Raw genomic sequence first — 24,438 nt, 5'->3', positions numbered from 1 at the left:
TATTTCCCAATTTTGTATTGCCAAAATTTCCGAATTGGTTTAATGATGGCTTCATGCATTGCCAAAATTTGTGCATGATTATCCCACCTGTTTGTACTTCTTCATACTTCATATAAGTTTTGCATTGCCCAAATTTGTGCCTGTTACTGTTACTGTTAGTGCTTGTAATTCATATATAAACAGGGCCATTGGTGTAGGTTGGGTAAACCCAGAACCAAACCGAACCGAACCAATTATATATGGTTCGGTTCGGTTCCACACATATATATGGTTCTGTTCTGGTTCCAATTTCAAGGGAACCGATTATACATGGTTCGGTTCTAGGTTTAGCCCAAAACCGAACCGAACCATGTCCACCCCTAGCTCCAAGAATGAAATGATATGCGCTTCCCTCCTAAAACGACGCTTCCACCAATAAAAGACAGCAGACCATGAATTCCATGGTCCCACCGACAGTGGCAAAGCCCATTAATCCTATTGCCCTCTCAAAAGCGTTCATTTCAAGGCCTCACACCTGCGTGTACTATCCTATTTTTCGCTAGGATTCATTTTGTTGGTAAATAGTATATGAATCTTCACTAAATATGCTTGATTTTTTGTTCTTGGGTGCTGAAAGAAAATATTCTATCAGAAGGGAAACTGAACAAAATTGGAGTTGACCTACAAATGAGGGAGATCTACCCCTCCAAAAGAAAAAAATGGCTCTAATCAGACAATTATAACCGTCCATTGACCCACCAAATCAGTAGGGCCAGTTGCCATACTAATGTGCCACGTGCAGGTTACCAAAGCAGTCCCTCGGTGTTTGACTACTTGGGAACTCTGCTGAAGTAGGTTAGATGTTAATTGAATTAGACAGTACTCTGATCAATTGAAAGGAATTATACAGGGACATGTGGATGCAATTAAGACCATTGATCATGTAGAAAATCATGAGACAACCCACATGATCTTGATCTCATGCCAAAATGGCTTCCCTAAGTAATAAAAAGACTTAGAATTTTTTTTTGGCGAAAACTTAAAAGTGGCTTAATGATAATTGACTTGGGATCATCCGATCAAGCTCTTCTGAACAGAATTTGGCAAGAATTGTGGTCGCTGGTCAGAAAAACAAAGAAAGGAGATGCTTTTCATGGCTCTACTTTTTTATCCTAGCCCTCCAGTATATTTTATGTGATATGGACGGATCAGGAAGTTCAAAAAATTATTTAGATTTATGGGGCACGGCATATCTACAGGAGGGTCCAATAAATTGATGGTGTAGATCATCCAAATAAGTGGGCCCGGTCACCGTAGTTTTTTGTTACTTAATTTCACATTTTCAAAATCAAGTACCATGGCCGATCTGATATTATATCTCAATATTTTAGAGACAATTAATTCTGACCAAAAGATAGGAAAATTAATTCCAATATTAATTTGCCTGTCTTGTACCAACCGCCCATATTTAACCTCGCAGACTACTCCAGCAGAGAAAAAGGAAACAAATGGGACGCACCTAGTCTCAAGTAAAGACGACTTCCCAGCGGGTTTTAGAATCGAGGATCACAGGATCGCGTGTCCGAGAGACGGCCTAAAGCTGCAGCACGTGCGGAACAACGCATAGGGCCTCCACGTGGGACCCACTGGACTCTATACTAGACGGTGGCTTCCTGACAAGAGTATTTTACACGGATACTGCATGTTCGGGTCCTTTTCACATGCTCTCTGAGCACTCCAACAACTACTATATATGCGAATTTACCAAACGAACCCCATGCTCTTTATCTAAGCCGACATGTGCAAAGGGTGAAAGTCTAGCATTAAAAAGAAAGAGGGTGTTTGAGTAAACTTACCAGATTCGAAGAATCCTTACATTAACCTTTCAGATGCTGGCAAGTGGCGTTCCATGAAAGTTCCTTGTATTTCTTCCCTTCTCTGCAGGCCTACCTGATTAAAATAAAAGATTAAAAATACAACACCAGATCAGCTACTGAAAGAGAAAGAAGAGAAAAGACCCACTTGAAAGAGAGAAGGTGTCAAATGACTAGGGAATAGTAAGTCATAATGACCAATAACAGAGGCTCAATGATCAAATATATATTCATACCCTCTATATTTGCATTGCTTTATTTGAATTGTTTCTCAGCCATGACTTCTTAGGAGGTGGGCTGAAATGGGAAAGACAGGGAAATGGATTAGAAACTTCTTGACTGGTAAAAAGGAGAAGGAAAAAGAGAAGGGTAACCAGGCTTCTCCATTGCCTATTGAGAATCAATCAACTCCCATTCAGACTCCAACTAAAGAAAAGCGCAGATGGAGTTTCAGAAGATCATCAGCCACCAAGGATTCAAATTCTCTGGACCCAGTTTCTATAACACCAATCCAAGCCACTTTGGATTCAAAGAATGAGCAGAAGAAGCACGCCATGGCCATGGTGGCGGCCACCGCTGCAGCTGCCGATGCGCCTGTGGCCGCTGCCCAGGCTGCGGTAGCCGTGGTCCGGCTAACCAATGCCGCGGCTGGGAGAACAAGTGCTATTGAAGAAGCTGCTGCCATCAAGATCCAATCCATCTTCCGTTCTTATCTGGTAAAAATTCCAAATCATGCTCTCGCCAAATCGGCCCCAGTCCAATCTCAAATCTACCTTCATAACTCAAATCTATGTTCTAGGGGTGCAATTTGGGTTCGGGTTGGGTTGAGCTTTTTACTAAAAAATGAATTGGAATCAACCCAAACAGACCCAATTTGATGGTAAATGCTCAACCTGAATATCCATAACTCGACCCGAGTTGTGCACTCCTACTACGTTCAGATCATTTTTCATTTTTGTGCATGCTGTTCAGATCTAATCTACACAGGATTTCCTGCATTATTTTCATGGTACAAGCATTATTAGCATCCAAAAATAAAAAAACCAGACATGGAAAATTACATTTTTTTTTAAATATGACTTGGGAAATTCCAGTGCAAAAATAATAGATCCCCTCTTTCATTATCCACGTTCCGCAATCTTTAGTTGTACAAGCATAATTAGCACCCAAATATAGAAAGTCAGACAGGAAAAATTACATTGCGAAAAACAAAAAAACAAAAACGATTCTCTGTCCATCGTCCAAGTTCTGCATTCTTGAGAGAGAGAGAGAGAGAGAGAGAGAGAGAGAGAGAGAATGTAGCAAATATGATGCAGGCATATCTGAGCAACTCCCCCTATTACCTTCAGACCCAATTTGATGGTAAAAGCCCAACCAGAATACTCAAAACTCAGCCGGAGTTGCACCCTATTACCTTCAGATTTTGTTTTTATGTTGATTCAGATCACATGTGCACAAAATTACCAACATCATTTTCATGGTACAAGCATAATTAGCACCCAAATATAGAAAATCAGAAATGGGAAATTACATTGCGAAAATAATAGATTCCCTCTTTCATCGTCCAAGTTTTGCAATCATGAGCGGTACAAGCATGATTAGCACCCAAATATAGAAAGTCAAGACAGGGAGAGTTACATTGCAAAATAAATAAATAAAAGATAGATTCCCTCCCCATCATCCAAGTTCTGCAATCATAAGAGAGAGAGAAAGAGAGAGAAGCTACTAAAATGCAGCAAATATAGGGTGCACATCTGAGCAATCCCCCCTTCTTGTTACAGGCAAGAAAAGCACTCTGTGCATTGAAAGGACTCGTAAAGTTGCAGGCACTAGTAAGAGGTCACCTGGTGAGGAAACAGGCAACTGCTACCCTACGGTGTATGCAAGCATTGGTAACTGTTCAGGCCAGAGCGCTCGCTCAGAGGATCCAAATGGCTGAGGAAGCACATCCCATTTCACAAAGGCTATCCATTCACAGAAAATCCCCACAGGAAAATCGCTTTAGACAGTCATGCGTAAGTAATCTTCTCCTGCAACAATTTTCCAGTTCAGTAAAAATTTTATTTTTCTTAAATGTATTCAGCACAATTTTTCCAACTATCAAATGTAACTTCTATGGAATTTAGACATGATAACATGTATATTAAAAGATGGGTTAGTATTCCAAGGACGGTAAATGGATGACAAATTAAAATTCTGGGCATATGCAAGAAAACTCAGAACCTGAGTTTATATTATTGTATTGTGAGTCTAAAAACGAAGTGGTAGTCAATTCAACCACTAACTGCAATCCGATCTTTCGTCTATTCAGGAGCTGGAGCTGGATAGAAGCGTGGAGGAGAACATTAAAATAGTGGAGATGGATCTTGGGGAATCAAGATGCAGTTCTAAGAGCAGGAACAGCTACTCAAACCCACAAATAGAAAGAGCAGACAGATTCTCGGCAAATTATAGTGGACACCGAGCACATTCAAAGCTAGAACATCAACTCCAGATTTCCCCCGCTCCATCGGCATTAACTGATATGAGCCCAAGAGCCTGTAGTGGACATTTTGAGGACTATTCATTCACCACGGCACTGAGCAGTCCCCAGTGTTTGTCAGCTGTGTCCAAACCCGATTCAACAAGAGCCCCTTTTACTTTTCCTAGGTCAGAGAATGCAGATTCTATGTCTCATGACTACTCGTCCTTTCCAAATTACATGGCCTACACAGAGTCTTCAAAGGCTAAAGTCCGATCACAGAGTGCACCAAAACAAAGGCCTGCAGATTCATGTGAGAGGCAACCAAACAGACGGAGGGCATCAATGGAAGGAAGAAACATCCCTCGAGGTGTTCGGATGCAACGATCATCTTCACACGTCGGATCAACTGCTAATGGGTTGCAATACCCATGGTCAATCAAGCTCGATAGATCCAGTGTGTCTCTGAAGGACAGTGAGTGTGGTTCAACAAGTACCGTGCTCACAAGCACCACCAACTATTATGAGGTCTGTATACTGTATATTGACACTTCGACATACATAGCTATAATCCCAAGGGCTAATCACTTCCCCCAAGTTTTCAAGTATGCTACTTGCAGACCAAATTAAGAGCTCCACCAATTTATGTTCTGACTTAAGTTCATTTCATTTTATGACTGCAGGTCCACGGAAACAGGTATTAACTATTAATCTCTATTAACTATCGCCGTTTGATCTCTGTGTGCCTTGTGACAGTCAATATTAAGGAATGACACATCTTGACAGCTGATCTAAGCTTTTAATAGGCAAAGGATCCCGCAAGAAGTGTTCTGAAGAAAGAACCCGCCTGAAAATCACTGATTGTATTCAATTTATGATCCCTGTGTTTCTGCATGGAAGCCTTGAATTCAAGCTTTCCAGTGTATTGTCGTGCTTTTGATTTGGGTGTCTCAAGTTTTTTGATGCACATTTTGAGAAACAGCAGATTCCTTTTGTAATAGAGAACAATGATGTAACTGCATAATTCCGAGCATTATAAGGGTTAGAAGCATTTGTTGACCTCAGAAATTTTACTTAACTGTATTATGAAACAAATCTAGTGGGATTTCTTTTCTTTTTGGTTTTATAACATTGGGTATCCCCACCGCATTTTAGGGCGGGACTAATCCCTATGGATGCACGCAATCACACGTGAATTACGTGCATCAGGTAACTCCGAGGGGACTCGAACTCGTGTCTATTGGGAGCAAACCCACGACGCTAGCAGACATGCCAACCCTGTCCAGGTTAAAATCTAGTGGGATGTAAACTTTCAGATCATTTAACTCCTAAGTTGTGATACTTTTACCTGAGATGATCGATGCACACGTATTTCAAATCCACTAAGAACTTCTATCACTCTTATCTCTTTGACTGCACACCACTAGTCCCATAGTACTGCTTCGTAGTTTCACGTGAAAATTCCACAAATGTCATCCCATCCTTCAAGCGAGCTGATAGTGGTGGAACCATTCTATGTATTTCATCACTTATTTTATGAGATTCCTGATCAGAAAGATTACTAATAACACCAGCTGTTGGATATTCTGAGATTGTGAAAGTTTTGCCCCATGCTGGCTGCAGGAATACAACAAAAGACTCTCTGCTTAAGTTCTCATGTCCCACTGGTCTGCAAACAGAGTGAAGGGTTGAACGAAGCTTTCCTTTTGATAAAATATCAGCTGATTCACCTACTTGAACAATGAAACTTTCAGTAGAAGTTCGTATCACAAAGATTTTATTCTTGTTAGTGTCAAATATTTGCAAATATGTATGCTCATCTGGGGGAGAACACTCGTGCTCCAATGAAGACAAAAACATAGGTGTTGTCAAAACAGTGAATATTCCATAGTCATAATGCCATTGTTGCCACAAGTTGGAAAGGGAAGTTCTGCAGGCCCTAACTCCATTAGTACTGGTTTGAAGGGTAAAATCGTCTGTTGCCATTTGTCCGTCCCCATTGTACCTTCCTGAGTTCATTTGAATGTGCTGTCCTGACTCTGTTGATACGTTAGGACGTGCCAAACAATATCTATTCAATCCTTTGGTGGATGGTTTCATTCTTCTAGCCTCTTTTAAAATAAGGTGATCCACACTTGAATGGTAATGTATAAGTCGTCCTTTTGCAGTGCATGAGTCCAATATGCTTTGCTCTAACTCTTGGCCACCAATCGCTTTATCACACACTTGTGCTAACTGGAGTCCAAGTTCCATCATGCAGAGACCTAGTTCCTTAAACGTGTCCCCAAGATTAGTAAATTCATAATCCTGGAGATCATGCAACCTATCGATATTTAGATGCTCTTGTTTTACAATGTGACTGCCTTCATCTTTATGGCCTGACCCACTAAATGTAATCTCCGAACTTGGGCTTTGCTCATATTTCAGCAGTGATGCAAAAGACGAAACACTCCTATCTAGGTTCTTCAAAGGAACATCACTGCCCAAATAATGGTCCTGCAGATTTATAAGCATTGAACTTGAGTGTGTCACTGTAATTGTTACATGGAAAACATCTAAACACAAAAAAGTTTCACAGAGATTTCTTAGGGCACATTTGGCTACCATGAATTTTTTTTTCATGATAAATAGTGTCCTCAAGTGGTGAGAGGGGTAGCGTGGGTGGGAGGAGAGAGATTTGAGATGGTGAGAAGTGGCTAAAAATCAGGAAACAGAAAAGTGGCTAAAAATCATGAAACAAAAATTTCTCCTCAAAATAGGATCAACTTTTTCCTTATTTTTAGCCACTTCTCACCTTTATCTCAGTCGTGCCCACCCCAAATCTCTTTCCTTCTCCCACCCGCGCTACCCTTCTCTCACCACTCGGAGACACTAATTTATCATGAAAAAAAATTCCTGGCTGCCAGACATGGCCTTAGAGTTTATTCTTTTGCAAAGACTACATTCTCTATTCTATTGCAAAATTCTCTGGGATATACCACGTCATGCATTTAGCCCTCAAAATGTACAACATAAGTATCAAGTATGTATTTGTTTGGATATACATAATGACCCATGAAGAAACTAAAAGACTGAAATATTAGCAAAATTTGGAGCAAATTGTAGCAATGGTATTATTTGTAAGTGGGGAATCTCTGCCCCCTTTGTAATGGTTGTTGTTTGTTAATTAAATCTTACATTTTCTCATTTATAAAAAAAAAAAAGGCAATGTCAACCTTTCCTTTATAATTCTTTCAATTAAAAGAGAAAATCTACAGAAAGGAAGAAAGCAAATCAGTTGAGAAAAGTTTGGTCCTATTTTTTCTAAAAACAAAACATAATATCCCAAACCAAACTCTAAAACACGTATTCACTGATCTTACTACAAAGTTATATATATATATATATATATATATATATATATATATATATATATAACGGATGTTTTACAACAAGAATTACAAGGTGATTTGCAAATTGAAAAGTTATATATATATATATATATATATATATATATATATAACGGATGTTTTACAACAAGAATTACAAGGTGATTTGCAAATTGAAAAGTTATATATATATATATATATATATATATATATATATATATATATATATATATAGAGAGAGAGAGAGAGAGAGAGAGAGAGAGAGAGAGGAAAATGATTGTGAGCTTGAAGCTCATATAGCTTATATGAGCTTGAGGGCCCAAACACATGGGTCCCACATTTTTTGTGGTGATCCAAACCATTCATTTGCAAGGCCCCATCATAGATAGGTTGTGTACCAAAAATCAGCTCCATTGGATCATCTTAACCCCTCCAAAAGCGGAGGGCAAAAATAGGCATATTTGTGGCAAACGGTGTCAGTCCATTTTGCCCTCCACTTTTGGATGGGTTAGGATGATCCTATGGATCTGATTTTGTGTACACACCCTATCTATGTAAGGGCCTTTCAAATGAATGCTTTGGATGAGAGTTATCAGAGTTTCTATTCACCAGAATAAATGATTCCAAGCCGGGGAGTTGATGGGGATCCAGACATAGGATTTCAAGTGTACCAACGACGGAGGAGACAGATAGACAGGCTGATGACTTCGATCTGTATGGACGACAAGATTCTTTGATCCAGATGTTTCAAGATCGATGTCTCGACGACACAGATGATTGACAGATGTTGCAGATATATTTCAGATGTCCGACAAGTCCACATACTTTCAGAGATGATTCAGTTATCATGCTGGCCCTTTTGGCTTTCATATGTTCTTTAGAGTTTTTCTTTTAGTTGTAGGATTTTAAAAGAGTCATTTTAAGTTATTGCATGTAATACGGTCTCTTTACATCAAAATAGCTCAAGTTATTTGAGTTGTGATTGTTTTAAATAGGGCACATATGTATTACGGTTTTTAAGTGGGAGCATGTCTTTAAGTCCTTATAAAGGGGTAGTTTAGTAGTTAGGGTTTTTTTACTGGTTTGATATAAATACTTTATGTCAGTTTTGTAAGAAAAAGAGCACTAAATTCATTAGCTATTCGATAGTAGGAGTTTCTTGGAGAAAATACTCCATCTTATCTTCTTTGGTGAGATGCCAAGGATTCTCTGGTGAGATGCCAAAGAAACTCATGGTGTGACGTCTTGAGATAAGTACCATACTTTTTATTACTTGTCATTTATTGTTTTCCTATTCTTCTCTCTCTCTCTCTCTCTCTCTCTCTCTCTCTCTCTCTCTCTCTCTCTCTCTCTCTCTCTCTCTTTCCCATAAACCACTTTCCCGGGAACCTTAAACCCCCATTAATCTAAATCAAAACCTCTCTTGCATTACTTCATTCACCTATCTTATACACAAAACTCATAAAATACCCATAGAAAAATTGTCCAACCTTAGAATCACCATTCAAACCTATCCATACCCTGTGCCTCTCTCATTTTGGCCCAAAACTAATTTTACCCCTTCCCAGCATCCTTCGACAGCTTCCCGACATATGTTTGCACCCCTCCAGACCTATCATAGACCTCTTAGGAATATTTTCCTAATCTAATCACCTATTTAAGGACCTAAACCCTTAATTTGCACACATGTGTTTCACTCATATTCCTTACTACTATAGACTACACCATCCCTTCATCCTTAGAGAACTTCCCAGCATGTGTCTGCATACTTCGAACCCAAAAGTCCTCTTCGAGGTACAAAATCTTCCTCATAGGCATATTGCTATTCTTTTGAGACCAGGGTTTAAAATTTTGGTTTAGGTGTCGGTTTTGGCAATGGCCAAAACCAAAAATTTTGCAGAATTCAGTTATAAAAGAAATTTCGGCCATGTTCCAAAATTTCGGAAATTTCGAAATTTTGGAACCAAAAATATTTGGAAAAAATAAAAAAATAGAAATGACCAAAATTTCGGCCAAAATCTAGGCCGACACTGAAAGTACAAAAATTCAGTAATAAAAGAAATTTCGGCCATGTTCCAAAATTTTGGAAATTTTGGAACCAAAAATATTCAGAAAAAATATTTGTATGCTTATGTATAGATTGATGATATAATTAAATTTACTAATAAATAATGTTAAAATCCCTATTGAGTAATCGTATTTTCATGGTCGAATTATAGGAGTTGCATGATGTCCAGATTTACAGCACTTTTGTTACTATCATTTTCATATTCTTGGACGGCCAAAACTTGACAGTTTGTCACCGTCGTTTCAGTTTCTAGATAACCCCATACATGTGTGATCCGTCCTACGTCAGTGAAATCCTTGATCATGTCAGAATTTGTGACCTGAATTTTCAGATCTTAATAAAAACATGTTTTTTCAAGAGAACAAAAATCCGTCAGATGCTCCCTAGGCATGCATCATCCCACTCACGATTAGACATACCGGTTTAAGGTCTTGATTTCAGGAGCCGACTATTTTAAATTCAGCTAGTTAATAAAGGATCAGCGAATGAAGAATTCCTATTGTTCTTTAAACCTTCTTTAATTTGGTGATACATCAAGAACCACATGAAACCTTCTACATGCCAATTATTTTAACCGAGTATTACTTATGGTCAAATTCCAGTTCATCTCTCAAATAATCTCTGTCAACTAACACATCAACTAACAATTACATCCGAGAGTGTCATTCCACATGACTTAATTCTACCGTGCCACAGGTATCATATGTTGCTCCTTGTTGCTATGACTTTAATAAGAAGGAACGTCTGGACTGTAAGGATTTCTCTTTAGTTCCACCGAGGACCAAGTTTGTTTGAGACTTGATCCAAATTGAAGTAGCATATTAGGGTAGTTGAAATTCACAGATGGAACCAAATTTAGATTCAAATAGTCACCCTAGCCAAGTTTCTTTTCAAGCCTGAGGATCTCCCAAAACTGGCTACAAGATCAGTCACCGAATCAGTTCCTGAACCAGCATTTAACAAGTTTCTGCCCCTTCCATTTGAACTGAATTCTAAGTGGTTCTCCACCTTTCATCTGAATTACAAAGTTCTTTAAAAGACAGCCCAACTGTTCTAGACCAGAAATTTAGAATTCAGTGACACCTTTTCAGCATCCATCACCTTCGCAAATGGTATATCTGATACTAAAGCTTCCACCTACGTCAAAAGTGGCATTAGAGCTACCCTACAAGCAATTTACACTGCATCACCTCCTTACGTGCTTGACTCTGACTAGAGGACCTGCTAGCCAATCTTGTATCTCATCAAAAAAGGGAACAAACCTCCACGCGGGAGGGTGAGTTCCATCCAACCATCTAATGAAGTTGAAAGAGTCTTCCTTGAGGATTAGATGGCCCATGACTGACTTATCCACAACACTAATGGCTTGCAAAAGCGCTCATACTTCTGCTTCATTAGAATCCTTGAATCCAATGGGGCCAGCAAAAACCCATGTCATGCTTCCTGTCTCATCTCTAAGGAGACCGCCAATCCCAGCCAGGCTAGGATTATCCAGGCTGGAACTGTCAAAGTTAAGCCTTAGCCACAGGGAGGATCCACCTTGGAGTGACCTGCTCCAATGTTTCCTTTAATGCGCATGATTGTTTCCAGCATTGTCTTATGTCCGAGCTTGAATAAAGGCTGAAGCACGAGGTGCATCTAACCCACAGGACTATGAGGGGAACAATCTTATGTAGACTATGAATGGGCTTTTGGATGCGCTCTTAAATAGCGGGCATTTCTTTCCTTCCGGATTCTCCATAATGTCACTAAGACCGCGGCCCTCCATAGGATTCTCCTTTTTTCAGGACAAAACATGGAGGACGAAGACTCTAAGTGGTCAAAAAGGCGAAGAGGGTAGACCCATGAAATGCCAAATCTATCTAGCATTCTACTCCATACCTCTGGCGAACCTGCAATGTAAAAACAAATGGTCCGCCAATTGTCCTGCTTCCACGCATAGTGCACAATGATCAACAATCAATATTCTACGACTTCGCAGACGGTCAACCGTCAGGATTCTATCCTAAACCGCAGCCCAACAAAATGTGGGGGGCGCTGGGATGCTCCAAACTTTGGCAATGTATGAGAATGGGGGGTTTGAAGAGATGTGGATGCAGAAAGACTTGACAGAGAACTCTTCTGAAAATGTAAGTGTCCAAGTTCTATTGTCTCTACGGCTGCTCTCGATATATATGGCATCCGGGGGTGTCTGTAAGATGGGCAACACTTTCCAATTCCCTATCAAAGAAATTGCGTCTGAAGTTCAGATTCCAAACAAGGTGGCCGTCCTCCCTCCTAAAGCCGTCTTAGACCCAAACATATGTACTATTATTGGTGACAACGAATATATCAGGGAAAAATCCCACCTGAAGCAGTCTTGGACCCAAGCATATCTACTATTGGTGACAGTGAATATCTTAGGGAAAACATGTAACGACCTCATTTTCTTTAAAAAAAAGAAAATAAATTATTCTTTTAAAAGCTTTTATTTTATTCTAACGATCTAACTGATAATGGCACCCTATTTAACATATTTTAATGACATTAATAAGTACACCCTATTTAGTTAGTGGGCCCTAGTAATTAATAACTTAAATATCAAAAGGGATATGGGCATATTAGTAAATAAGTAAAAAAGAGAGAGAAAATATAAACTAATTATCGAAATTGGGAAAAGACCCCAATCTCCAAATTTTTAGCAGAAAGACCAACTCCCAAAGTTGGGAGTTGGGCACGGCTTGGGAAGGGCCCACAATTTACACTATTTCCACCAACCTCCTCAAATCTAAATTTTTGGAAATAAATCCCTTGAAATCTTGGATAAAAGCTAAGGTTAGAATGAGATGCTAAAAATACGGAGTTATAGAATATCTTTCGGAGAGAAAGAGGTCCCACTTTTGGGGAAACTTATCTCCCCTCTCTCCCTTGCGCACGCAAGTCGAGAGAGAGAGAGAGAGAGAGAGAGAGAGAGGAGAGAGAGAGAAAAATGAGCAAGAGAGAGATAGAAAAGAGCGAGAAAAAGAGAGAATCGAGAGAGAGAGAGAGAGTACGGGAGCCGAGGGAAAGAGAGAAACTGAGGGAGAGAAAGAGACAGAAAGGGAGAAAAAGAAAAGAGAAGAAGAAGAAGATTTTGGGTTTCCTCCGATCGGAATTCTTTCGCAATTCGAGTAAGTGCCTGAAAACCCTATTTTTCATATTTCTTGTTCGAATTGGGTGTATTTGCTCTTCTTTGTTCTTGATTTGGTCTAATTAGGGTTTCTAGTTGTATTTTCTTCGATTTGGCTTTCTTTTTGAAATCAAGAATCAAGTTTTGATTTTCTTTTTAGGTTATATGATCTAAATACATGTAAATATAATATTTTTCTTATGCAAAATCATCTTGCGTGTAATATAAAGTCCTTAGGGGACTGTTTTGTATGTTTGTGTGGTGCCGGTTCCCGCACGCCACGTCGGCGAGGGTGCGTGGGTTTGTGCATGTTGTCTGCGTTTTTCGTGACCTTGGGACCGGAATCCGAATTTCGCAAAAAAGAGTCTCAGAGTCGCCATCTAGGTTAGGGCCTAGAACCTGTAATTTTGCTCTATTTTTAAGGCATGGTCTTTACAGGAATTTGAGTAAGGGATATGGTTACATTCAGGGAAGGTATCAGGCACCCCTCATGCCCGGGCAAGGTTTTAAATCTCGGTTTCGGTCATTAGCGAAACCAAAACGTTTCGGTTTTGGTATGAAATTTCGGACAAAATCTTGTAAAAATTTCACCGAAACGTTTCACCGAAATTTCTGAAATTTCGGGTGAAATATTGTACTTCACAGAAACGTTTCACCGAAATTTCCGAAACGTTTCGGCGAAGTTTGATACTTTTCCGACTCACTGTGAATTTCGTTTCGTTTTCCACCAAAACCGAAATATTTCGGCCGAAACAAAACGTTTCGGCCGAAATTTAAAACCATGTGCCCGGGTAAACCCCGATCTCTTGACTTGACTTGGCAGTCTTAAAGAACTTTATCAAAAACCTTAACTTTATGTCCTTTAGTACATTTAATCTTGTCCCTATTCTGAATAAAAATGAATTAACAGGAAAAATCGGTTAAATTTATTCGAAGTAGGGGTGTTTACTGTGTGATTTGGGTCCTCGAGGGATTACTTCTGAATCACGTGGCGACCGCCGTAATCTGGATAATTTGAAACAAACAAAAATATGGGTTTTGGTTCCCTTCGTTTGTCCAACACCGTCGGAGCACTAGGCTCTCACATCTACCTCTTTTGTCTATAGTAGGACCGGAGACGTAGTGGTGGGATAAGGAGAGGGAACAGAACCCTATTTACAAAGAAGAGGTAGGGATTTACGTTATAGGGTTAAGGGTAAGAGAATCTTCAAACCCTATAAATACCCAATACCGGGTTTTATAATAGAAATGCGGAAAGCTGGGAAATTAATGTAAATATACCTAAAAAGCGGGTACGTATTCCGGAAATTCAGCGACGTAACGGCGCTTGTCGAATGGTGTAGCTCCGAATTCACTGAAAATCGGCAAAACAACAGCAGTTGAAAAGTGGTGTCGCTCCGAGTCCTCGAAAATTCGGCAGAAATGCTGGTGCCCAGTGTTGGTAAGCTCCTCAAATAATTCTTTCTCTACTTTCTCTCTGGTCAAAAAAGAAACTAGGGTTTTCGAAAAGTACTTTCTGGGAAAGTCAAAAATTTAGAAAATCCAATGGTTTTTTACTGATTTTCTGATCTGATCTGAATGTGGTTTTTACTTCTACCCCCTAATATATAGAAATTTGAGGAAAAAATCGCAATTTGCGATTAAAAAATTGCAAATTGCAATTTATCCTAACAAAATTCAGGTTTGCCAGGGGTTTTTTGGGAATTTTCGTGGGTTTTCGAAACTTCAGCAGGCCATAACTCCTCCGTTTAGACTTCAAATCGCACGCGGTCAGATCCGTTGGACTCCTTGAGGCAGGAAGATTCCAACGAGCCTAATTCCGTGCTCTGAATTGGTGGTGCGAAATTTTGGTGTGTTTTTTTACTCGAAGTTAAATTTGGTTAAATGTCGTGTAAAAACGGGCCTTTTGGTTGTGCCGTAAAAGGCGGGTGCCTTGTGAAAATGGGCTTTTGGTTTTAACTTCGAGACAAATTCGTTTTTGAGAAATATTTTATGTTTCACAAACCAGAGAGAGATCGAGAGAAAGAGAACAAGGGCCTTGGGCTCGTCATAGGACTCATCCTATCATTAGTACCACCTTGACAAAATTGGGTGTCTACAGATGCCCCTCTTTGCTAGAGGGTGCATAGCACGCAAATGCCAATGTAAGAAGACTATAATTTTTTGTCAATGGGGACTAATGATAGGGTTGCAAGACTCGCATGGGATCCTTAGGCGTATAGCCTTTACCGAGGAGTACTTGTCAGGTCCTTGAGTGGAAACCTCTCGCTGACGGTTTTAAGTTTAAAAAGTACGGCTGCTTGAACGAGTCTTGGGTGGACATTGCTTCTAACAACCGGAAGGGTCATCTGAAGTTAGGTTTATTGCCTCACCTGGGGGAGAGACCTCGAGGGATGTCGTTTCGACTTCCAGTGCTAAATTTTATGAAATTGATGCCTTTGTGGCATCCGGTGTTTGATACAAAGGATTATGCATGAGGTTTGATAGAACAAATTTGATAGAGCAGAGCAGATGCATTGTTAGCACGTGATCTAGGATTTAAATGGTTTTGATTAAAGGGGATACCATGTTGTAATAGGCCTTTGATCTAAGAAGATGCCTTCCCGACATCTAAGGTTGATGTCTTGAGGGTTGGCCAAAAGACAGGTGTCGGACAGGTACGAACACCTACAAGGTGGGATGCTTTTCTACCATCCAGTGCATGGTGCCTTAAGGGTTGGCCAAAAGGCTAGCTGTCATACGGATACAAGCAACCTACAAGGTGGGGTGCTTTTCTAGCATCCAGTGCATGGTGTCTTAAGGGTTGGCCAAAATACTGATTGCTTTACGGGTATGAGCAACCTACAAGGTTGGATGCTTTTCTAGCATCCAGTGCATGGTGTCTTACGGGTTGGCCAAAAGACTGATTGTCGTACGGGTACGAGCAACATAAAAGGTGGGATGCTTTTCTAACATCCAGTGCGAGGTGTTAAGGGTTGGCCAAAAGACTAATTGCCATACGGGTACGAGCAACCTACAAGGTGGGATGCTTTTCTAGCATCCAGTGCATGGTTTAGGAGGGGATCCGTTCGTTGGGATCTGATCCGGATTTTGGAAGGAATCCGTTCATTGGGATTCGATCCAGGAGTTGGTGGAAAGAACCCGTTCGTTGGGATCCGATCCGGATTTTGGAAAGAATCTGTTGGTTGGGATTCGATCCAGATTTTGGTGGAAGGGACCAATTTGTTGGGATCCAATATGGATTTTGGAAAGAATCAGTTCGTTGGCATTCAATCCAAGAGCTAGTGGAACGGATCCGTTCCTTGGGACCCGATCCGAATTTTGGAAAGTATTTGTTCGTTGGGATTCGATCCAGAATTTAGAAAAGAATCCATGGTGATGGGATTCAATTCTGAGAAAGGATCCGTGGTGACGGGATCCGATTGATTGAATGGGAAAAGAATCTGGGGTGACGGGATTCAGTTTCGAGAAAGGATCCATGGTGACGGGATCCGATCGATTGAATGGGAAAAGAATCCGTGGTGACTAGATTCTGTTCAGAGAAAGGATTTGTTGGGGATTTCGGGATTTGTTGATGAGGGCGGAAGAATCTCTGGTTGGAGACCTGGTCCTGAAAACCAGGGTCTAAACAAGGATCCTAACGATGCGGAGGACATGCCACGCGGTTTGCCATGTAGAAACGAAATTAGATTGAGTTCGGAGTAACTCGATTGAGAGACATTTAGTTGCATGGCAACTTTACTGGGGACGATTGAAAGGCATTTAGTTGCCTTGACTTTGCTGTGAATGATTGAAAGGCACTTGATTGCTTTGACTTCGCGAAGAGAAAGATTGAAGTTGTTAGATTCGTTAGACGCACGGTGTAAAGGCGAGTGTCCTTTTGGAGGACTAGGAGTGACTTTATTGGAGGTTTGGAACCCACAGGGGAGTTTTGGGAGTGACCAGAGGACTGATCTACTTAGTTTTGAGATATTTTGGAAATCCATGAAGAAAAAATAAGTGAAATGGACACAAAACATTAAAAAATCGAATGAAAAAAAAACCAAAATATCGCGATCACAGATTGCTATTTAAAAATCGCAATCTGCGATTCGTCTCGGGCTTATATAAGCCTGTTAAAATATAAAAGATAAATAACGCATTTCTCCAACAGCTTAAGCTTTTGGAGAAGTTGGTGAGTTAACATGGTATTAGAGCCAAAGGTCTCGAGTTCAAACCTCCCGGATAGCGAAAATCCACATGCAATGGTCGGCCCAAAGTGGGACCACATGTGCCACGTGTTTGTCAAGTGGGCCACACGTGCAGGGGAGTGTTAAAGTATAAAAGATAAATAACGCCTTTCTCAAACAGCTTAAGCATTTGGGGAAGTTGGTACGTTAACAAAGCCCAAGTCAAATCTCATTTCAATACTTCGCTTCTTCTCATTCTAGTTTCTCTCTAGATTTCTGACTTTCTTCAGGTTTTCTTCGACTCTTCTTTAGTTCTAGCCAAGGTTTTAAATTTCGGTTTTGGAATGTGTTTCGGTCCTCGCTGAAACCGAAATCTAACGAAATCTTTCTAACGTCTATTTTATAGGGCAAAGAATTTTGACTGAAATTTCGGGATAATATTAAATAATCTTGGAAGAAACGAGATTTTTGGGTGAACTCCCTTAAATTTTGGAGGAAATAAAGTACCATTTCGAGCATAGACAATTTCGATTTCGATTTTCGGAGAAATTTCAGATTTCGGTCGAAATTTAAAACCTTGGTTCTAGCTACGATGGTTCGCCGCCATTCACGAGGGAGGAGAGATGAGGGGCGGGCGGCCCCAGGGGATGTGGAGTAGGAGTGTGCTCCTTGGTATGGCGGAGCGCTTCTTCTCCGCACGGTCGTACACCTTTCACAGTCAGCAGGTAAGTCTTTTGGACTTCTTTTTCGAATTCTAGATTAGGAGAAAGCTTTCTTCGGGAGTTTATCCTAGGGAAAGATTATTTATTAATTAGTTAATTAACCAATCAATAAATTTGCTTTAGGGAAATTGCATTAGTATGCATTTAGAGGTATTTTTCAGCAAACTTGATTGATAAACTACCTCCAGAATTTCAAACGTAAGACGCTTTTTCTTCTTCAAAGCATACTAAACAGGAGATTTGAGTGGTTATTCATTTAGGGGCGCCTTCAACGCGCGTTTTTTTACTTACTCACATGTGTAGACATTGATGTTTGCTAACATCACAAGGATTGTCTCTAATGACAGGCTCCGGGTCGTTTGAACTTTATAGAGGACGGTTTGTCTTTGGACTTGATGACTGTCTCCTTGAGTTCAAATAATTGCGGGTCTTTCTCCTATTTTGTTCATTTTATTTTTTATTTTTATTTTTGTACACATGCTTGGACTTACACTTGTGTTGCCCTTTGCAGCAGGATCCTGAGGTTGCCGCAGGGGCTAGTGATGGAACAGCGGTGGGCGTTGCTCCTGAGGCTCCCACTTTTATGGGCGAGCCATCCCGGGCTGCAGCAGAGCAGCCTTATGACGAGGGACGTGTGCTGGAAGAGACTCTACGTGAGTCGATGAGAGACTTGCCTCATCCAAGAGGTGGGCCCGTGATCAGAGATCCTGAGCCTGACACTGCTGGTCGGAGCGAGGGAGGGAGAGGGAGGTCTCTTACCCATAGGCAGGATAAGAGGGTGGTGACCAGAGAGACCGACAATTGAGGAAAGTTTCCACGAGGATCCTTGGACCTTTAAAAGATACTATTGATAAATCATTTGGATTTAGCTCTCTTTGGCCCATCTGAGATAAAAAAAAGTTGTGATAGCTTAGCCTTTACAATTTTATTGCTATGATGCTGCCAAAGAAGGCTATGACAGTTACTCATAAAAGAATGATCGTATTGTACTAAAACACTTGATCAGATAACAAAATATCTTACGATTTGTGGACACGGACACGGACACGGACACGGAGTGTCGGACACAACAACTGTTAGAGTTAGTGCCCTAAAAGCCAGTACATTTTGTATATCTTGTCACATTAATATTAATAAAGGTTTAACTTCATGACAACTAATGGGGTAATATATATTCAATATGTGTGATGTGCTTGTTATTCGTCACATATTCGTCCTTAGGTAGCAAAGTAGGAATATCATGCCCAAGGATTCACAGAACCTAGGGAGCAGGCAGATATGGTATCCCAGTTCTTTGTAGACCTTAAAGGCTCCTGGTTGGGGTCGAAATTTGACATCTCCTCCCGTATACAACCAGCACCAGTCTTGCCTACATGCACGTGTCATGGAGTGGCTTATCTCAGTCACTTGGGTAGTGGACCCTAAGCAAGAAAAGTGGGTGCGACGATAGGATCGCACACTGAATAGGATCAAACTAGAATAGCATGTGGACAGGAGTTAGTAAGACTATTCTACCAGACAGGACCCTTTACATGTCCTTAGACCTGAGGGGTCATATTAGTCTGTGAGCCCGGCCTTGATTCTTGGTCTATCTAACCGTGGTGCTTCTTGAGATCACCAGAGGGTAGAACTGAAGTATTGGACAAACCCACGAGGCTAATAGTGGTACCTGACATGGAATTCTACGCCCCAACTACGGGGATATCATCTACAGTTTCGGACGGAGCAGTAGGCCTATAAAATAACTTGGCCAAGTGGATTTGATAAATGGTTTATCAAATGTTTTATTAAAACATGTTTTTAAAATGATTTTGCAGATGCATTTGCGGGCCCTAACTGCTTGACTGGAAGGTATACCATGAGTGGGGCCAGGGCAGTGACTGCCCACCCCCCGTAGGACTCAACTCAGTAGATGTGGAATGGAGAAAAGACTTGCACATATTAGATGTGATTAGGGGTATGATGATTTGACGGTTATCTTCAGGGTTACGTCTCGATGGATGCCACTGATCCAATACGATTGTAGTTGTTAACTACGGAGAAAGATCGCAGTGGGGCCCATTATAGGGTTCTGCAGGATCGACCATCAGATCCCTGCAACGATCCCGCTCACAACTCGAATGACCCATTTATATCCTTTGGATAAGGGTCCCGCATTTACTAGATAGCACGGATGGACTAGATTCCTCGCATTTGATGTGAGGGAAAAAATTTACGTAGTTCCTTTGGTGTATACACGCCGTAGGACGCATTTAGAATACCCAAAGAGTTAATTGTTAACTTAGGGGTATTTTGAAAATTATAGAATATTATTGATGGAGCTTTTACCCCATTGGATGAGAGGAAATAAGTTTATTTAATTAGAAAAAATTAAATAACAAGCTTATACACTCGTTTTACTAAAACAATAATAACTCTTTGATCTCTTAGCAAAACTTAGTGCGTAAGTACTCGTTTCAAAGAATTTTTAAAGGGCTACAACTTTGTAATTTATGATTTTTTCTAATTCGGCCATTTAATAATCCAAAAATGGAGTCGAAAATTGGCCAACAGTTTTATAACAGGATTTCAATTTGGAAAGTGGAAAAACGATTTGGGTTTCTGCATTGGGTTGGGCCCCACATGCAAAAACGTGAATCCCTTTAGGGGATCACGTATTCCACTTGTATTTACATATTTAATTATTATTTCAAGTCTTATTTTCCTATTTATTTGGAGACAAAGTAGGAAAAGTAAATATCTAAAGATAGAATTTGGAAGAGATTTTAGAGGAGATTTTAGAGGAGAAAAATTTGCAACCAAACTAAGCAACACGCCCAACTTGAGAAGAATAAAACATGCAACCATATTTTATGAATGTTTATTATTAGTTTGTTTCTATTATATTCGAAAGTCTAAAAACAAGTTTTCTATTTGAACTAGTTTTGTGGAGAAAGTAAAGGAAATTTTTAAAATAGAAAGCAAACTCTATTTAATTCTTTAGGGGATGTTTTCTACAGGGAGGAAGGCTGGAATTCATGCCCAAAAAGCTATTCTCCTAAAAACGGCCAAAGCTTCTCTCTTCTCCTCTCTTGCTTCTAGTTTTTGTTTCAAAACAAAACACCATTAAAGCAGTTTTAGTTTTTCCCATCTAAGGTCCTGATATGATCAGCACTTATAATTGAATAAGAGTTATTCTATTTCCCTTTGCACAATTCGGAGGAATCCATCGCTTCAACTTGCGGGTCCGCGGCATTTGAAACAATCGTGGCCGTTCGAGGAGTGGATCAAGCAGAAGCTGATATTACGCTCAATCATAAAGGTATTTTTATGTCTTATATTTTTATTTGAATCACCATTAGATATCTAGACCTTAGGATCCTGGGTTAAAGGGTGAAATCGGAGAGAAACTTTTTGTTCTTGGCGATTTATAGTTCAGCTGCGCGTAGCTATTTCGCCCGTGGTGAAAACCCATGCAACAAGTAGTATCAAAGCTAACTAGAGAATAGATTAGGAGGGTAATGAACCAAAGATAGATCATGTGGTTACCCGCTGTGAGTCCGGGCCTTTATCCCTACTATCCAAGGTTCCTAGCTTTTGTGTGATTTAATAGACATAGGGGCTGTTGTGCAAAGATCAGCAGAAACGATCTACTTGCTGGAATTTTCGCATTGATTTCTTTACATGGTTGGAAAGTAGACTCGAATATGATTCCAACGCATCAAAAATCATCGAAATTCTACAAGCGGATTGAAAGAAATGAATTTTTCAAGTTGTGGTAGAAACGCAGTTTTTCACTGCGGGAATTTACGAATATTTTCCGTTCGATCCTAAAACGATTTGGATAGTTTATAACCAAGGTATAAACCTTCCAAATACTGATTTGGGATATTTGTAGCATGATCAGAACCTTGGTTGGTCGTCCGAATAATTAATTCCTACTTAGGTTATTCAGATGATCGTGTTATCTGGATCAGTCCCCGGTACATGACTGTTTTTTGACTTTTTCGTAACCTAACGATTTTATTTTTGCACGAAATTTTATTTATTGATTTGAAACATGTTAAAAAGCCATTTTATTAAATTTTTCATGAAAATGAGTAACTTGGGATGTTGGTTAATAATTAACTAGCTTCAATATTATGTGATTCAATCGCTATTAGTGAAAAATGGGCAAAAAGGATGCTAGACCTCCAATCATGCATGAGATGCATGAGATGTTCATGGTGAATGGTTCTGATATTTATTTTTGCAATTTATGATGCTGTTGGTCTGTAATTATTGAAGTCAACAATGTAATAATTTCATTTTTTATTTGATTGATGTACTCGCTCTGGGCAGTTGTGCGGACAGTTGGTTTCCCATGGATATTATTCCTGATGTATCGATTACATATGCAAGTGTAGGATACTAGGATAGATTATTTTATGTTGTCCAAGACTTTTTGAGGATGAGATCGCTCTCTTGGAGACCGACGGATGGATCGTGGGAACGGTGGCATGGCGATGCTCAAGATTGTCTAGCGGATGGTGGCGGAATTCGATCCAACCGAGGACAGACATGCACGCTGATATTACAGACCTTCTTAGCTTCATTTGATGAGGCAAAATCAGAGATATAATCCTTCGGAAAATTTGCCTAGAGGTCGGCGGATTTTCCCTAGTGCGAAAGCACTCAGTTGCCCATAGTTCACCCTCAATTTGGTAATATGGCGTTGTAGGGATTCCCTTATTAAAATAAGGTCAGTGGGAGAATCCTTATAATTCAAGATACCAAATTGGGTTCATGGATGTTTTTATCTATGTTTTCATGGTATGTTTATATTTCCATTTGATTGATGGTTTGTTTATTTTTACATGTGATGGATGGTTGGTTGTATGATTGCCTATGTATGTTTTTATTTTTCCATGGGATGGTTAGTTTAAAAACATGGTTACTATGATTTGATACTCCACATTAAATTTCCTCGTTAATAATATTAAGTTGTTAAATGGGGTATTCAATTGAGAGAATTGGACCCCATGGCCTTCCATAGCCATCTAACCGTTGGCTAGTTTAGAGAATGAGACGATCATATGCCAAAGCAGAAGCCGATCCTATTTTCTTTAGATAGAGTAACCGTCAGAATCCATGTTGGATAAGGAAAGTGTATGAACTTGCAGTGGTCATATGCCAAAGCAGAAGCCATTGTAGTTTTGTATACGTTTCCGAGGAGGTGGGTTTGACTTGATCAAAGCCCAAAGGATCATGGTTTTAAATTTCGGCCGAAATATTTCGGTTTCGTTGGAAAACGAAACGAAATCCACATTGAGTCGGAAAAGTACCAAACTTCGCAGAAACGTTTCAGAAATTTCAGCTGAAATGTTTCGTTTCGGTAAAATTTCAGAAATTTCGGTGAAACGTTTCGGTGAAGTACAAAATTTCACCCTAAATTTCAGAAATTTCAGTAAAACGTTTCAGAAATTTTGGTGAAATATCGTTTTGGTTTCGCTGATGACCGAAACCGAAACCGAGATTTAAAACCTTGCAAAGGATATACACATTGTGATGCTTGGAGGCCAAATTAAATCGGATGTTGTGTTGGACATGACAGATTGGATGAATCCGTTTATTCAAGGCAAAAATGGTTTATGGCCAAAGCCTATGGCCATGGTTGCATGAATGAGTTTCCGATGCCCATTGGAGAAATCTTTGCATTTCTCTTGATTCACGAGGTTGAGGGGCTCGTAAATGAGACGTTCAATGGACAGTACCATCGAAGATCGAAACCCAGATCCGATGGATATATGTCATGAAATCTATAAAACTAAAAAAAGGGGATGATTGCTTGAGTTAGCCTTATTTTCCTTTGCATACGTTTTCCTTCAATTATGACCAAATAAGATAAGTGAATGTCATTCGTAAATTGGATGAGGAACATAACTAGAATTATCACGGCATGATTAGGGTCAACTAAGTTCTAACCACAGAGGCACTTAAAGTGCTAGGTCCAAATGCCACTGATAAGAATTTCTTCGTAAAGTGGCATAGTGGAAAGGACATGGCAAATGTCACATCTTCGCAGTCAATAATCCACGTGCTGCGAAAACAGTATTAGGGATTAATGACAACAGTAGATATAATGGCCAATGTCTAGGATATGTTTAGGAGGATGGAGTCAAACTTCTAGACAATTGGCAATGAATGACTCCAAGAGACATGATCCAATTATGGTAAAGAACAATGGCGATAGTCGACTAAAAGCAATGAACTGTGTTTCATTGTAGAAACCAATATGATTGGTCCTACTTTCCTCGGTGTGGATACTTATGCAATTACACATTTGCAAGTATTGCAAGGAGTCAAGAAAAGTAGAAGGTTGACCAAAGGGAAGCTCTTCCTACAAGTCGAAACGACTCAATGGTTGCAATCAAGACTATAGGATTGTTTAGATTAACTTACTTTAAAAGTAGGGAATTATTATAGATGAGAGGACATTTATCGGTACCTTAAGAAATGAAAAATAGAATTTCTAATTTTTCAAAATATTTTATTTGAATACAAGATTACTTTTGGTAAAAAAAAATTGTTTTTATAACACAGAAAATTTGTGAGGTTAAATGGTCCTACCCTACTCAAATAAAGTTAACATTACTGAGAGTGTAGCAGTTAAACTGTGTATGTTGCCTTG

At 39.8% G+C, this 24,438-nt stretch overlaps 2 protein-coding genes across 5 annotated transcripts in view; one reads left to right on the top strand and one right to left on the bottom strand.

The window, feature by feature from the left end:
* Positions 1 to 1,933: 1,933 nt before the first annotated feature.
* IQD19 (IQ-domain 19) lies at positions 1,934 to 5,382 on the top strand. Of its 2 annotated transcripts, XM_077391765.1 has the most exons (4): positions 1,935 to 2,569; positions 3,635 to 3,868; positions 4,165 to 4,842; positions 4,998 to 5,382. In XM_077391765.1, the coding sequence occupies exons 1-4, from the start codon at positions 2,156 to 2,158 to the stop codon at positions 5,016 to 5,018; spliced, it is 1,347 nt and encodes a 448-aa protein (XP_077247880.1). In that variant the 5' UTR covers positions 1,935 to 2,155; the 3' UTR covers positions 5,019 to 5,382. The 2 variants fall into 2 exon arrangements, with proteins under 2 accessions (XP_077247879.1, XP_077247880.1); XM_077391764.1 differs by having other exon boundaries at positions 1,934 to 2,569; positions 4,165 to 5,382.
* Positions 3,360 to 24,438, bottom strand: part of LOC143887654 (2-oxoglutarate (2OG) and Fe(II)-dependent oxygenase superfamily protein) — a 31,574-nt gene continuing 10,495 nt past the window's right edge. The window contains exons 2-4 of one of the 3 annotated variants that reach the window (XM_077391767.1): positions 5,663 to 6,810; positions 4,077 to 5,330; positions 3,360 to 3,883 (exon numbers count right to left, since the gene is read on the bottom strand). In XM_077391767.1, coding sequence (XP_077247882.1) covers positions 5,716 to 6,810 — 1,095 coding nt within the window. In that variant the 3' untranslated portion in view covers positions 3,360 to 3,883; positions 4,077 to 5,330; positions 5,663 to 5,715. Of the gene's footprint in view, positions 3,884 to 4,076; positions 6,811 to 24,438 lie in introns of all 3 variants that reach the window. The other 2 variants (XM_077391766.1, XM_077391769.1) reach the window with 2 other exon arrangements.

Source organism: Tasmannia lanceolata, unplaced genomic scaffold (assembly GCF_043159265.1).
Source record: "Tasmannia lanceolata isolate RefF3 unplaced genomic scaffold, GAP_Taslan_0.1 ptg000012l, whole genome shotgun sequence".
Classification (NCBI taxonomy): Eukaryota; Viridiplantae; Streptophyta; class Magnoliopsida; order Canellales; family Winteraceae; genus Tasmannia; species Tasmannia lanceolata.
The sequence above is the reverse complement of the archived record's forward strand: the minus strand, read 5'-3'. Positions and strand labels throughout refer to the sequence as shown.